General features: G+C 37.6%; 1 protein-coding gene across 1 annotated transcript in view; it reads right to left on the bottom strand.

Moving 5' to 3' along the window:
- Positions 1-431: 431 nt before the first annotated feature.
- Positions 432-17,118, bottom strand: part of LRRC8C (leucine rich repeat containing 8 VRAC subunit C) — a 77,049-nt gene continuing 60,362 nt past the window's right edge. The window contains exon 3 of the mRNA XM_045547568.1: positions 432-2,896. Coding sequence (XP_045403524.1) covers positions 623-2,896 — 2,274 coding nt within the window. The 3' untranslated portion in view covers positions 432-622. The remainder of the gene's footprint in view (positions 2,897-17,118) is intronic.

The raw sequence follows: 17,118 nt of genomic DNA on the forward strand, positions 1-17,118 counted from the left end.
GATGTCAGGTATATGAAATAACACAATTTATGGTTCTGTTGGAGGCAGGGGGAGAATTCAAAAATAATACTCTGTGACAGTGCAGTTATGTGAAGTTATACTCCAGAGAAGTGTTTTCTGTAGAATGAAGGACTTGGCCAGTAAAGAAGGCAGCTGGTATTAAAACAACTAGCACAGATTCCTTGGTATACACACAATGAGAACACAAAAATGAGGACCCTATACAGGTGTAAACAAGCTAAAAATGACCCTGGCAAAATATCTCCCTCTATTTAAAATGCCAAAAGCATGCAACTTATAATTCCTTCCTTTTCACAAGAATGAACTGAAAAACAAAAATGAAAACAAAAAACAGATGGAACCATCTGTTTCTATGAGTAGAAAACAATAATAGATACATTAGGTTCCAAGACAAATAAAACTTTAAAATATTAATATTGAAAAAATACAATTAAATTTTTATTAAAAAATACATACTCCTTACTCAACCTTTGTGTACATTTTGTTTTGTGTGAAAAAGAAAAAAAAATAAAAATAAAATAGGAAAGGCATTAAGACTACCTAATTTTTCATACTGTATTTGGTAGAAGCGTGTTTCAGTCAAACTTTCACGAAAAATAAGTTATTCTGTTTTCATTTGCTCCCGGACATCAGAAGGCAGAGTTTCAAAGAGAGCGTCTTCCACAACTAAACCCGCCCTCTTCAGAGCCCGACAGTCGCCCAGTTCAGGAGGGAGGATTTCAAAGTGATTGCCTTTTACATCTAAGTAGGAAAGAGATAGTAAATTTCCAATTTTCGGTGAAAGTACAGATAGGCTGTTTTTCCCAATCTTCAGAGTTTTAAGTTTCTTGCAGAAGTAGAGTTCATCAGGAAGGCTTTCCACTTTGTTACAAGTGATGGAAAAATACTGTAAACTTTGTAGAACTCCGATTTCAGGTGGGATAAATCGAATGTCATTGTAGGATAAGTCCAAGTATCGGATCTTGTTGCATAGGAAGAGGTGGGAAGGCAGCACCTCTATTTTATTATGACTAAAGGACAGACGTTCCAGGCTGGTGAGTTTCTTTATATGCTCCGGGATATAGGTGATGCTGTTATGCCACAGTTTTAGCACTGTCAGCTTCCTCAAGTGCTGAAAGCTAACGATTTCTTCTATAGATTTCAGATTATTTTCCTTTAGGTCCAATTCCTGGAGGCTGAGCAGGCTGAAAACAGCGTGAGGAATGCGCTCCAGGTCACAGTGGACCAGTTCCAGCTCTGTCAGATTAGTCATTTTCTTTAAGTTGTTGAGCATAACCAGCTTGGTGCCATCATTATGTATGCACATCTTCTGGAGATGGCTGGAAACATCCACCACTGCCTGAGGGATTTTGGAAACGTTGCTTTTGATAGAGAGAATTTTAAGGCTTTTGAGATCCCGCAGAGACTCAAGGGTGATGTTTCTGGAAATATCATGACTCAGAGAGCCAACCAAGTAGAGCTCTTCCAGATTCCGCAGTCCATACATCCAGGGGGGCAGCTCCCTCATGTCATCAAACTTGACGCTCAAGACTTTGAGGTTTTCCTTCAGGAAAGAGAGAGCTGCACTGTGGATTTTCACAGAGCACTGGTGTAGGGAGAGCTCTTGCAGATTGTCGAGTTGTGCAATGGTGGCTGGTATCATTACGTTCTTAATGATTTCAAGTTTTAGAGACTGCAACTCTGTGATTTCAAAAACAGTGTCTGGAAGGCCAGAGAGCATGATAAGAGGCAATTCCAGTCGATTATGGGCATTTGTCTGTAGCTTCTGCCTCAGTTTATCAGGAGTCCACTCATTATTTAAGTTCAGCTGCTTTAATTTATTTTCACTGACTTCAGACAGGAACACTGCAAATCTCTTGGAATAGAGAGGGTCATATTGATCTATCATATGAAGCATAAAAGCAAAGTCATTTTTCACATCTGGAATATCATCAATCCCAGTCTCCTGCCGGACATACTCAAAAGAGTATTCCCTTAGAGAACGGTAGAACAGCCAGTATAAGGTATAAAGGCACGTCAATCCATAGATACTTACAAAGCACAGGTAGCAAAATGAGAGTTTTGAGAACAAGTGTGCCATGGTATGATTGCAGGAAAAGTTTTTATATCCAGTCATGTCCTGAATGTCAACATTACAGTCCACTGTAAACTGGACTTCAGGAACCAGAGCGCTATTATATGCAATGATGATTAGGAATTTGATAACCTTAAGTACAGTCTGGCGAACATACATGGCATATAGAATATCACCTTCTTCTACATGCAGCCTGAACTTCTTCACCTTCTCAAATAAGGCCTTTGCTTGCTCACCTTCCTTTTTATCCAGAGCCCCTGCAGTGGATTTGTCAACCACAAACTTCTCAGGAATTGACTTTAGAGACTGAGAATTGACTAGGCTGCCTTCGGGACCAGACTGGATGGTGTTGGACTTGCCCATGTTGTTTTTCCTATTGTCCTTTTCTTCTGAGTCCTCCCCAGACACTTCAGATAAAGCCCGTGTGGTCCAAGGAGAGTCAAAACACTTCCCCAGGATGGAGATGAAGTGTTCTATTTTGGAGCTGGAACCAGGGAATTTAAACCAAAAGTTACTGCAGAGCATGAAGACCAAGGTGTGGATGAGAACAAGGTAAGGGAAGTACTTGGCATACCAGTGGAGGGCTCGCTCATAACACATCTGGTTTATAAAACTGTACTGCTGAAGGTCCAAATCTGTCTTCAGTCCTTTCATTTCCACAGTGACAGGGTTAGTTGGAGATGGTTTAGGTGGAGGCAGTGGGGTGGTACTGGCAACTGCTTGAGACACATTCGAAATGGAAGAGTGGTTCTGAGCAGGCTGCACTCTTTTCGGAAGGCAGATTATCTTGTCTTGCATGACCTGAAACACAGAAATAATATTTTCAAATTATATTACTCAAAGAGCTTTCATAATGTCATTAGTGCAAAGAAAGCAGCAATAACATCCAATAAATGTCCATTTCCTTTGCCTGGAAAATACAATGTTCAATTCCAGCAGCAAGATTTTATTCTCAGCCCCCATGCTGGAAAAATGAAATATCTGACTTTCTTCATCATGTCTAAAGTTATAACATAAAACAGCAGTTTTGTCAGGTCATAGAACAATTCACAACAAAGTAAATATTTAGAGAACATTTATGTGTTTTTTTAAAATAGCATTTCTTCCCTCACTGGAGCCTGGAAGAATCAGTTATTGGTCTGGGAAGTATATCACCTTAGACTCAAACTTGAATTGGATATCCCCCAAGATTATAGCACTTCGTGTGTGAGAAGTAAAAGGATTGGAAGGAAGAAATCTGAAAGAAAATCCTGTCTTTATTGTTTTCCCTTTTCTTTCTACCAATATCCAGAATATATGCATAAATCAATATGAATGGCTTTAATATAATGGGAATTTTATAAGCTTTCAGAAAAAAACATTTCTTCAGAGAGAGAGAGAATATAGAAATGTTTAATAGTAAACTAATTATTTCTAAATTTGCTAGATTTACACACAATATATTACATTGAGAACCACCATCCTTCTACCAATGCTTCGATTTGTTGAAAAGAATATTAAGCCATAATGATGTGCAGCAGACTCACAAGATTGCAATTTGGGAAGGAGAAAATGTACCTCTCTGAAGATGAGGTAGAATGAGGCAGAATATACCTTGAATCAATGTGGAGGAATGACGCCCAGGAAGAGGCCCATGTAAGTGAAACTATATGAACAATAAACAGTTCAATGGAAGGATAATAACCAGGGAATATACAGCAATGACATGTGGAATTAATAATGCAGAGAAAGCCCATTTGTACTTTAAAATATCAAATGGCTGGAAATCCATAGTGTTTGGTGTTTCTGTAACAGCAAATTGCTTAATGATTTTGCAATATCAAAGCCCTTTACATTGATTGTAGAAGTAGAAATGGAACTCACCACAAAGTAGACTGCTATGGCATGGTAATGTGAGTATAAGCAGATAACAAGGAAACCAGCAACCCACCACACAGAAGCACAAGGTTGACAATGGAATGAAGCACCCAACACTTTGTAAAGTGCCTCGTGCATGTGAGACCACCAGTATATACTTGTTGAGAAAGTGAATGAATTCACAACTGCCAGTACTCCTTCCAGTTCGGTTGCATTGGTCTGGAGGTGAAAAACACCTCTCCTAGGGATGAAGACGGTAGTTACAGTGATGATAACGGTAAACTTCTGTCGTGCTTAATATGCAACTGACCCTATTCTCATAATGTCATGGGTATTGATTCTTTTAATTGCTGTCTTAATTCTTATTAATAATTAATATTCATATTCTTATTATTCCCCTTTTACAGATGAGGAGACTGAGGCATGGACTCAGGTTAAGTCACTTACCTAATGTCATCCATCCCAGGACCACCAGGACCCAGAACCCACACTCTTATTTTATTTTACTGAATGTCTAGGATTAAACCAAAAGGATACCAATTTGACTTTATCCTACCTAATAAGTTATCTTACACAAATAAATCATATCTTAGTGAAAAAGTGTGCTGTTTCGCATGTCCTATGCAGATGACAAGAAATGAGGTTAGGTGAAGAGAGAATGTTTCACTCTAAGATTTATAAAGCTCTGTCCTGGAAGATAAAGCAGGGGAAACTACTTACTATTTAAATAAAAACAATGCAGGGAAGAACAACAAATGCCATTCTATTTAGAGGGTACCAAGATGTGAGAACTAAGCTGTGGTCTTCAAACATTTTTATTATTTATCTATATTGGAGAAAAAAGGTTGACTATGCCCACCTAAGTATATGTATGTCTACTTATAATTACCGTATATCCTTACCAATCAATATGTCAACTATTAGAAAAGCTTTTTCCTTTTTAAGTTTAAAATAATTAAAATTTTCATTTTTATCTCACATTTCAATGGAGCATCTGTCATATTTCTTGCGTGTCAAGCACTCTACTTTGAAAACCTCTGGAATAGAAAACAGTAAGAGAAAGCCTAGACAAATGCCAGAATATCTTGAAAGAATATAAAAGAGAAGCAACTAAGAACTTCAGTGTTTGGAATCATGTTCCAGGTGCTTTCCCATTAATGGTTTTATTTAATGCTCCAACAACCTGTGAAGTCGGCACAGGGTGGGGGCCAGAGACCAACAGGAAAAAGGAATGTGCTTCCGTGAGCACATTCCCCAAGATGATACCCTTGAACTAATATGTTACTATGACGTTGTTAATGATGTGATGAAAATACAGAAGAATAAGTGTAAAAGCAAGATTAATTAGGAGGTAAAAAGGCAGGCACCTTCTTAAAGTGCTAAGTCCCTGCCAAACAACCAGGCGGGCCCTAGTACTGTCCCCTCGCCCAGCCCCTCCCCAGGCTTGCTCCTAGTGGCAGAGGATGGTGGACTGTGGGAGCCTGGCTGCTGTACAGGATTTCAGGTTATGCACTGTGCCAGGGTGCCCAGGTGCAAGCTGGAAGCTGAAATGTAGCTTGTGCCCCACCCACTCAGCTGTGTGCGAACACACGGTTAGGTGTACCTTTTTATATTTTACACAAAAACATCTGATTGTGTGAGGTCTCTTGTGCTGGGGAGGTAGGTCACATTCTCTCCATTCTACAGAAGAAAGTGACGAGAGTTCAGAAAATTTAAGTGACCTGCACAAGTTCACATAGCTAGGAAATGGCAGAACAGGAACTGAAACCTGCCCTTTGTTTTCAGCTTAGTGTTCTTGCATTCCTCCTCCCCCCATTCTTCTCATTGCACCCAGATTCTGCAGGATGGCTGTACTACTCCTCCCGGTGTAGGAGGGTAGAACACAGTCCCCAGAAGTTCCTTTCAGTCTTCAGATTTTATGTTTCTCTTTCAGTCTTCATGAAGATAAGGTTTCTGAAATGTGCCTACTCAAATCCCAGGAGGATAAAGACAGTTATCCATTTTCCAAAAGCTGTTCATCACTCAGAAATAAGACTGAGTAGAAAAAAAAATACTGGAATTTAGTTATTAGAACAGTAGCTGATGTTGCTGAGGGAACATATGATAAAAAGCCTCCCACAGAGAGGCAGCTCCAAGTAGAATTCCAAAAGAATGTGAGACCAGGTTGTCTAATACACGATTACAAAAAGAAACTGCCAGGTTAAGGAGTCTAATAGTAAACAGTTTGAAGATTGAAACAGTAAAATAGCTACGGGAGACAGGAAGTAAGTTATCCTCCATGTTTAATAGAAACAGTGTTTCTTCACATCCTAGAGAGACAGAAAAAAAAAAATAGAAACAGTGTTTCTGAACACTGCAACATTACATTGGGAAGAACTGGGAGAAGGATCAAGTATTTTCAAAGGTATACTCAGAAAGAAAAAGAAAAAAATAAAGCTAACAGGCTTCTTCTTCTTCTTCTTCTTTTTTTTTTTTTAAAAAAAGGTAAAGAGTGTTTTTGCCCTACTTTGTAAATAACAGCAGCCAGTAAGAACTTGGAAGTTTTTGTTTCATCTCTTCTGCCCTTTTGAGAAGTTTGTCTATTTAAACCTACACTTCACTTCTCTTTACCTTTATCCAGTAATTTAAAGTTCAGGGTGCAAAACAAGCCTTAAAGAAAGGCTGCAAAACAAATTTCAGCAGAATAATTGTAGGGTTCCAGGCTGCTGCTACAAGGCTAAGAAAGAGTCTTGAGATATGGGCATCCCCAACCCCATCCAGCTCCAGAGCCCTGCAGCTCAGGTCATCCCCAACAGCGCTGGCATGCTGTCTCTCACTGTCTCTGTCTCTGTCTCTGTCTCTGTCTCTCTCTCTCACACACACACACACACACACACACACACACACACGTCCCAACATAGGGAAATTCTACCATTTTCTCCTAGAGGCAACCCTCAGACTACCTTTGGAGGAAAAAGCCTTCAGAACAGAGCACACGGTGTGTTTGTGTAGGGAGAGAAGGAGGGCAAACAAATTGCGGGAGGGAGGAAAAGAGAAAAAAAAATTTTAATTAAAATGAACGAGAACCTGATTCAAAACACATCAATGTGAGAAAAGTTAATATCCTAAAAGCTGATCTGAGAATTCTTCTTACAGTGAAATTATTTATGGTAAGGAAAACATCTAAGAAGGTGTGGAAAGGAGGAGGGGAGGGACACAGAGGAAGGTGATTCACTGAGAGCACTGGTCGGTGAAGCCAAGATACGAAGAGATGATTCAGTCCTACTGGTGCTGAGACGAATAGGCTTGGAAATAGTAGGAGATGAATCAGGAGAGCAAAGAGGGGCTAGAATGGAAGAAGAAAAGTAGGTCAAGCAACGCAACAGGCGGCTGGAGTATATGCTCATTATTTCTATTTTGAGATGCAAATACTTTTCAATCTTTCTCAGACTTTTAGTAAAACCTGCTACACACACACACACACCCCAACACACTATCCCTTTTATGTATGAATTTTGTAGAAATCACAGCAAATTTCATGCTTGGATCAAAGTTGTACAAACAGGGAGAGATTGCTTGGAACAAGTAAAAATCTATAATCTACACATTTTCCATGGAAACAGAGACTGGGACCACGAGACCCTAACCCTTCCAGGAATCTGACAAAACTGGGAGAGGGCACTGGACTGGGATTTGACCTGACAGCCTCTAGATCTTTAGGAATGACATCTAGGGTACAAAAGTGTATAAAATGCTCCCCAAAGCTTACCAGTTACAAGTCCCTGGAGAAAAAAAATATTCATGTAAAATTGTTCCATGACAGTGATAATATCTATGAGCTACTTCAGGAGAAGAAACCCAAGAGATGCAGGCATTGGAGAAATGGGCTCACTAAAATTTAGATTCTTGAATCCTCATCTGCATATAATCATGCTGAGAAATCATAATAGCTGTTTTTGAAAAGAAAAAAAAGGATCTTGAAGATCCTCCATTCTAAGGTCAATGAAATAAACTGAATTTCTAGCTTTTGCTTTCTATAGGGTGTGGGGGAGCGTGTTTTCAGGGGAAATGTAAAGTAAAAATTCAAATTTCCTTAAAAAAGTAAACAACACAACCAAATCTACCCTGAAATACTGCTCAAACCTAGGAAGAGAAATCCAATATACTTAAAATTGTAATTATCAAATTTATACCATCAGAGAGATGCTTTTTTTCCCCCCTTAGAGACAGGGCCTCACTCTGTCACCCAGGTGGGAGTGAAAAAGTCTTAACTCCTAGGCTCAAGTGATCCTCCGGCCTCAGCCTCCCCAGTAGCTGGGACTACAGGTGACTGCCACCACCCCTGGCCAATTTTTTTTATTTTTTGTAGAGATGGGATTTCTTTATGTTGCTCAGGTTGTTTTCCAACTCCTGAGATCAATTGATCCTCTCTCCTAGGCCTCCCAAAGTGCTGGGATTACAGGCTTGAGCCACTGAGCCTGGCCCTATCTTTTCTTTTTAACAAAGAAGGTAGAGTCCTCCCTTTCCCTATTCCACTGCCATTTCTTAGGGCCCCAATAAGTTTGTGCCTACTGTTCCAGATGTATATCTGTGCATTTACATACATATATGTAAACAAATGGGATCTTACTATATGTATTGTTCCTTGCACTTTGAGTTTTTCACTTTTATAGTATGTCTTGGAGATGTTAACACACTGGCACCTAGAGATCTACTTCATTCTAAGTGCCACAGAATTACACACTATAGATGTGCTATAATTTACTAAAGACATTCCCATGATGATGTGCATGCAGGCAATTTTGCTATTAAAAAACATGTCAGTCTCAAAAGATGACATACTATCTGATTCTACATGGCATTCTGAAAAACAGGACAGAGAACAGATAGGCCCATATTGATAGAACAGATCAGAGGGTAACGGTTGGGGTGTTCCCTGCAAAATCAGCACGAGACAGTAATTTCCCCCCAGTATTTAACCCTTGGGGTGCTGAGATTGTTCTGTATCCTGTTTGTGGTGGTGGTTACAAGAATCTATGCATGTTTTAAAATTTAAATATATACCTTGTTTAGACAAAGAGTGCACTCTTGAAGATGGGAGGGCTAAATGCTGTCTAATATTAACATTGCTCCACCGGCTTTTTTTCTGGTATTTTCATGTTATATTATCTTTTGATCTCTATTTTTCACCTTTGTCATTTTAGGGTTTTTTAGGTGTCTGCCTTATGAATTTTTACAAATCCAAATTAATCACCTTTTTCTTTTTACAAGTGAACTTAATACATTACATTATTTAGCTCACTCATATTTGGATATTTGGACTTTTTTCTAGATTTTAGAGTTTTATTTATATTCTTTCCTCCTCCTTCCTGCCTTCTCCCATGTTAATAACTTTTTTCATATCTCCTATTTCCCCCCTCTCCCAACTAGTTAGGAAGATGTAGATTGTATTTTTTTTTTCTACAGGTTATCTATCCCATTTCTTAAAATGTACAATTAGAAGTTTTTTAGTATCTCTATGCCCCTCCCAAAAATGTTTCAACTACCCACTAAACCATCCCATTTTGTTGTTCCCAGAGTTTGCTTTAGCTTTATTTTGAGACACACATTTTTATAATCTGTGGTTAATTGTGATTTTTTATATATTTATTAAATTATATATTACCAGTTTTCTTAGATCCTGTATGTTCCCCTGGGTTCATTTTCCTTTTGATTTTCCTTAATCTCTCTTAATAAGGATCTGTGAGTGTGAAATCCATATACCTTGTATATCTAAAAATGTCTGTATTGCTTTCATTCTTGAATAATAATTTGGTAAATTATGAAATTCTGTGTTGACAGTAATTTCCCCCCAGTATTGAAAAATACTATTCTATTTTCCCTGGCCTATATTTTTTCCTGATGAGAAGCCTCCTGTCAGTTTGATTTTGTTCTTTAGTGGGCAATCTGTCTTTCTCTGGGGTAGCTTTAAGATTTTACCGTTAGTCCCAGATTTTTTACAGTTTTACTTTAATTTTGAAGGTATGTGGATTAATCTTGCTTCATACCTGGAACTAAGGAATTGACTTTCTTCAATTTTGGAAAATTTTAGCAAATATTTCTTCAAATATTGCTTCAAAAATTGCTCCACCATTTCTTCCATTTTCTTCTACAATTCCCATTGGACATATGTTGGAGTCTCTCAGTCTGTCTTCCATGAGTGTGTGTGTGCTTTGATTCCTGTCTCTCTGTGCTGAGATCTGGGGCAAGCTCAGAACTCTTGTCTAATTCATTACTTCTTTCTGTTACTAAATACAGTCTAGGTAATCTGTTGATATCTTAAAATTCATTGACTTTATTTGCAGGATTTCTAAATTTTTATATATATCTGCTTTTAAGTTATATCTACCTACTTTTTTAGGCTATGTCTTGATCTTTTTGACCACTCTAAATATATTTATTTTAAATTCATTGTCAGCTGTTTCAAAACTTAATTTCATCTTGAGTGAATCAGTATTCAATTGCTAATTTTGGTTTTTTCTTTGTAATCTTCTGCCTTTTATTTTATGCATCAATTTTTTTTTATTTCAATAGATTTCGGGCATAGAAGTGTTTTTTGTTACATGGATGAATTGTATAATGCTGAAGTCAGGGCTTTTACTGTACCCATCACCAGAATAGTGTACATTGTACCTGATAGGTAATTTTGTATCCATCCCCCCCTTCTCCCTTCTTAGATTCCAATATCCATTGCACCACTTTATGAGCATATATACCCACCATTTAGCTCCTATTTATAAGTGAGAATATGTGGTATTTGTCTTTCAATTCCTAAGATACTTCATGCAAGATAATGGTCTCTAGTTCCGTCCAAGTTGCTGCAAAAGACATTATTTAATTCCTCTTTATGGCTGAGTAGTATATATATATATATATAAACCACATTTTCTTTATCCACTTATCAGTTGATGGACACTTAGGTTGATTGTATATCTTTGCACTTATAAATTGTGCTGCAATAAACATTTGGGTGTAGGTATATTTTTTATATAATGACTTATTTTCCTTTGGGTAGATACTCAGTAGTGGGATTGCTGGATCGAATGGTAGGTGTACTTTTGGTTTTTTGAGGAATCTCCATACTGTTTTCCACAGAGGCTGTACTAATTTGCAGTCTCACCAACAGTGTATAAGTGTTCCCTTTTTACCACATCTGTGTGAACATCTATTGTTTTTTGGCTTATTAATAATATAATAGCCATTCTGATAGGGGTAATGTGGTATCTCATTGTGGTTTTAATTTGCATTTCTCTGATGATTAGTGATGTTGAGCATTTTTTCATGTTTGTTAGGAATTTGTAAGAAATCATAGATGACACAGACGAATGGAAACACACCGCATGCTCAAGGATCAGAAGAATCAATATTGTTAAAATGTCCATACTGCCCGAAGTAATTTATAGATTCAGTACAATTCCCATCAAAATACCAATGTCATTTTTCACAGAATTAGAAAAAAAATCCTAAATTTCATACAGAATCCAAAAGAGCTTGAATAGCCAAAGCAATCCTAAGCAAAAAGAACAAATCTGGAGGCATCATATTACCTGACTTCAAATTGTAATACAAGGTTATAGTAATCAAAACAGCATGCTACTGGTATAAAGGCGGACACATAAATCAATGGAACAGAATACAGAACCCAGAAATAAAACCATGTAGCTACAACCAACTGATTTTTGATAAAGCAGACAAAACATACACTGAGGAAAGAGATCCCTATTCAATAAGTGGTTCTGGGAAAATTGGATAGTCACATGCAGAAGAATGAAACTGGATCCCTTTTTCTTACCATATACAAAAATTAAATTAAGATGGATTCAAGACTTAAATGTAAGACCTGAAACCATAAAAGAATCCTAGAAGAAAACATAGGAAAAACTCTTCTGGACCAATGTCTGGACCAATGCCTAGGCAAAGAATTTATGACTAGGATCCCCAAAGCAAATAAAGCAACAACAAAAATATGTAAATGGGACTTAATTAAACTAAAAAGTTTCTGCAGAGCAAAGGAAATAATCAAGAGAGTACATAAACAACCTACAGAATGTGAGAAAATATTTGCAGACTATACATCTGACAAACGGCTAATATCCAGAATCTATAAAGAACTCAAATCAGCAAGAAAAAAATAAATGACCCCATTGAAAAGTGGGCAAAAGACATGAACAAACTTCTAAGATATATAAATTTTGTTAAAGCCTTTCTTAACATAGTTTTCTTCATGTGTTCTGGGTGGTAGATGAAGTCTGAGTAGGAGGTTGCTATCCACTGTTTCTGTCAATTGCACTTTTGTGGTTTCCTGCACCCAACCCCCAGCCACCCAGTCCACCATTAGGCCTTATCATGGTGTTTTGATGTTCCACTGTGATGTCAGGGTCTCACAGATCCAGTCAGGGAGATGGTGGGCAGACTGACTCAGTTCCTGCTTGGGAGTCACCCTGGATGTACAGTTTCCTCTGAAGCAGCAGCTCCACCATCTAGCTAATCACCATTCTTTTCAGCTTCCTTTTGGCACTGGGAGACTTTGGCTTCAAACAGTGACCAGGCTTGACCAGGCTCAGTCTCTTATCGTGCTTGGTGCATTTATAGTTCCTTAACTGGCAGGAGCCAAGCTCCTGGCTGCTATTGCCTAGTTTTGGACGACAGCCCAGCTAATTGATGCAGCCTCACTCAGTATTCCATTTGTGCTCCACAGAAATGTTCATCTTGTTTTTGAGTCCACGCATGCATTTTTGTTATCTCTTTTTATATTTTATCTATCGTGATGATATACATTAAACAGAAGAGTGTTTTAAAGTGCTTTACCATCTTTTCCAGAAGTGTATATGTGTGTATTTTAATACAAAAATTAGTTTAGACAAACTAACATTATGAAGAATTGGGTTGCTTGGGTAGTGCTCAAACTTACAACATCAAATTCCCTCTCTACTAAAAAAGGCAGAATTTCTTTACACACCTCCCACCAAGAGAGGGAAGGTGAGAATATTTATTAAGAATATGAGAATACTTATTTTCCTACCTCCTCATCTATAAAGTCCATTATTCTTTTTCTATGAACTAGAACCCAAAAATTATTTTCCCAGTTTGGACTTAAATCATAGTTATGACTATATTATCATAGAAAAAGGAAGTAAATGAGAAAATTTTCAATGGATGATAAAACAGATAACATCATTCCAACATGTTAACTTGTGATCTAGATTCTTGTGGGTTCCAGATTTAGCTTGTGGATTATTCTTTAAAAAGAGAGTGCTCTAACTTAGCATGTTTGATCCGAACAGGTACAGTGGAGCCACAAAAAGGCAGTTGGACCAATATAAAGGCTATTAACTTTATCCTTCACCTTCCCTCTGCCCCATAGATTCAAATATAGCTGATAGCAAAGGGTTCTACCCTCAAGCTGATCTTTCAGACTTGCCACCTGTCACGACAAACCACATTTTCTTTTTTGAGCTAAGAATGATGTAGCAAGAAATATATCCCAAAACCTTATTCCTCAGGGCTTATTCAGAGATACTAAGGGCAGACTATGCTTTAAACTAAAACTTATTGAATAGATATGCTAAGCATCATAAGAAAATCAAAGAGGCATGACCAGCATTTGCTACTCTAAAAGGACTTGCAATCTTGTTGGGAAGACACTAATAGCCATATGAAAAGTCAAACAAGAGTGCAAATAAGGCAATATGTACACCAAGTGAATGGTGGCGTAAGTACAGTAAGAGCTTAGGCTTGGAGTAAGCAGGGAAGGCTTCATGGAATAGGAGTAACTTCATTTGGGACTTGAAGCTACTAGGTCAGAACCTTGTGGGTTCCAGAGATAGAAGCAAAAGATTGCATTTGGGGAGAAGGGAAAAAAGACTGAAAAAATGGATTGTCGCTCTTCCTTTCTGAGATAGACCCATTTCTCCTACGTAAAGGTATGGAAATAGAAGGGAAGGGCATCAACTTTCATGTCACTAAGTTATCAGTTAATACACAAACTTGATTAAGCACTTTCTCCAAGAAATAAGATGCTAGAGGACAAACAAGGCACCCATCCTCCAAAGGCATGAGATTTACCCTCATCAATGATATGATAACTCTGAAAATGCAGATTTTGTTTCAAGGCTAACTACTGAAAATATTCCAAGTACAAAAGAGGGCCAGTGAGAAAGAAAAGGACCTGAAAAGGCAGGGTAGATGTTTCTAAAGGGGTAAACATCTGAATGCTTTCATTCTTAGCAAATGTATTACTCACAAATCTTTTTATTCTTCAAGTCCTCTACATGCATGTTTGGGGGCAATCACCACTAGAGCACAAAAATAGACATGCATGGGAACCATACATGCTGCATCACTATCACCAGGACAAACAAGGTCCTTGTCTCCAGGGGAAATGGAAATGTAAAACTGCAAGTGTGTGGCATCATTTCCTGTCTGCTGTGCACATGCTATCTTCTCTTCTTTTTTTAAGACTTAAATTTTTCTGAGAAGTTTTATGTTCACAGCAAAATTGAGAGGAAGGTACAAAGATTTCCCATACACTCTCTGCCCCTACACATGCATAGCCTCCCCCATTATCACCATCTTCCACCACAGGGGTACATTTGTTACAACTGATGAACCTACATTGACACATCATAATCACTCAAAGCCCTCAGTTTACATTAGGGTTCACTCTTGGTGTTGTACATGGGTTTAGACAAATGTATAATGACATGTATCTCCCATTACAGTATCATAACAGGTAGTTCCACTGCCCTGAAAGTCCTCTGTGCTCTGCCTATTCGTCCCTCCTGCCTCTGTCCCCTCCAAACAACCACTGATATTTTTACTGTCTGTAATTTTGCCTTTTCCAGAATGTAACATAGTTGGAATTATCCTTTTAAGATTAGCTTCTTTCACTTAGCAATATGCATTCAAAGTTCCTCCATGTCTTTTCATGGCTTGAAAAGCTCACTTTTTTCAGACCGGATAATATTCCACTGTCTGGATCATCTCTTCCTTTTAATGGTGATGATGTTTAAAACTTATGTGATGGCCAGGAAATAACACATTATGTATGGAGGAAGTTTAGACCCAGATAGCAAAGTGAGAAAAAAAGTCTAAAGCAAATTGTCAAATTTTAAGGTGTTTATTAATAAACACAAGCGCTGAGTTAAAAAGTCTGTATTTATTGGTTGCTCATTTCCCCAACAACAATAGGGAAAGAAAAAAAAAATACTCTGGTACTTCTGAGTCATGAAGTCCTTGGGAAAAAAAATCCAAAGGATTGGAGAGATGAGTCCATTAAAACTTAAAATTTTGTAGATCTTCAAAAAATGATGTTGGTATTTTAATGTGGATTACATTGAATCTGTAAATCACCTTGGGTAGTATAGACATTTTACGCTTTGTATAGAATCATAAAAGACCCCGAATAGCCAAAGCAACCTTAAGCAAAAAGAACAAGTTGGGAGACATCACTTTACCAGACTTCAAGCTACACTGCAAGGCTATAGTAACCAAAACAGCATGGTACTGGCACAAGAGCTGAGACATAGACCAATGGATCAGAACAGACAACTCAGATATAAAACCATCTTCATATTGCCATCTGATCTTTGACAAAGCAGACAAAACCATAAACTGGGGAAAAGAATCTGTATTCGATAAATGGTGCTAGGCAAATTGGATAGCCACACACAGAAGACTGAAACAGGATCCACTCTTCACACCATTCACAAAAATTAATTCACGATAGATAACAGACTTAAACCTAAGGCATGAAACTATAAGAATTCTAGAAGAAGAGGTTGGAAAAACTCTTCTAGATATGGGCCTAGGAAAAGAATTTACGAAGAAGACTCCAAAGGCAATCACAGCAACAGCAAAAATAAATAAATGAGACCTGATTAAAAGGCTTCTACATAGCCAAGGAAACAATCAATAAAGCAAATAGACAAGCAACAGAATGGGAGAAAATATCTGCACGCCAAACATTCGATAAAGGGGTAATAAACAGAATCCACAAAGAACTCAAGCAAATTAGCAAGAGAACATCAAACAACCCCATAAAAAAGTAGGCAAAAGACATGAACAGAAGTTTTTCAAAAGAAGATAGACTAATGGCCAATAAACATATGAAAAAATGCTCAACATCTCTAATCATCAGGGAAATGCAAATCAAAACCTCAATGAGATTATCACCTAACTCCAGTGAGAATGGCTTTTATGAAAAAGTCCCAAAACAACAGATGCTGTTCTAGATGCAGAGAAAAAGGAACACTTATACATTGTTGGTGGGACTGCAAACTAGTACAACCTCTATGGAAATTAGTATGGAGATAGCTCAAAGAACTAAAAGTAGACCTACCATTTGATTAAGCAGTCCCACTACTGGGTATTTACCCAAAGGAAAAAAAGATATTTTATCAAGAAGACACTTGCACTGGCATGGTTATAGCATCACAATTCACAACTGCAAAGATGTGAAAACAACCCAAATGCCCATCAATACATGAACGAATTAATAAAATGTGGTATATGTATACCATGGAGTACTACTCAGCCATAAAAAATGATGAATACCTTTTGTAACAACCTGGATGGAACTGGAGACCATTCTTCTAAGTGAAGTATAGCAAGAATAGAAAAAAAAAAAACACCACATGTATTCAATATTAAAATTGAACTAATTGATCAACACTCATGTGCACGTATGGTAGTAAAATTCAACAGAAATCAAGCAGGTGGGAAAGGGGGAGGAGAGGCTGGGTAAATTCACACCTAAAGGGTACAATGCACACTATCTGGGTGATGGACACACTTGTAACTTTGACTGAAACTGCACAAAAGCAATTCATGAAGCCAAAATGTTTGTACCCTGTAATATTCTGAAAAAAAACTTGGAATTTTGAATTTATGAATATTCTCAGTGGTAAAGTTTAACAGTACATTTTCTATATGTTCCATTGATAAATAATTAAAAACCAAACATCAAGCAAATCTTCTTGAGTTCTGCAAAATCAAAAATTTCTATGCTTGAGGAACACTAAATGCCATTATTCCGGTAGAAGGATTAAACACTGAAAAAGCTAAAGCATAATTTCCTATGTCATTATTATATAGAACAAATAATAGTATAAGGACCAATAAGCTCCTTAAAGACAGGCACCATGCTT

The sequence above is a fragment of the Lemur catta genome, chromosome 3, assembly GCF_020740605.2.
Source record: "Lemur catta isolate mLemCat1 chromosome 3, mLemCat1.pri, whole genome shotgun sequence".
Taxonomy (NCBI): domain Eukaryota; kingdom Metazoa; phylum Chordata; class Mammalia; order Primates; family Lemuridae; genus Lemur; species Lemur catta.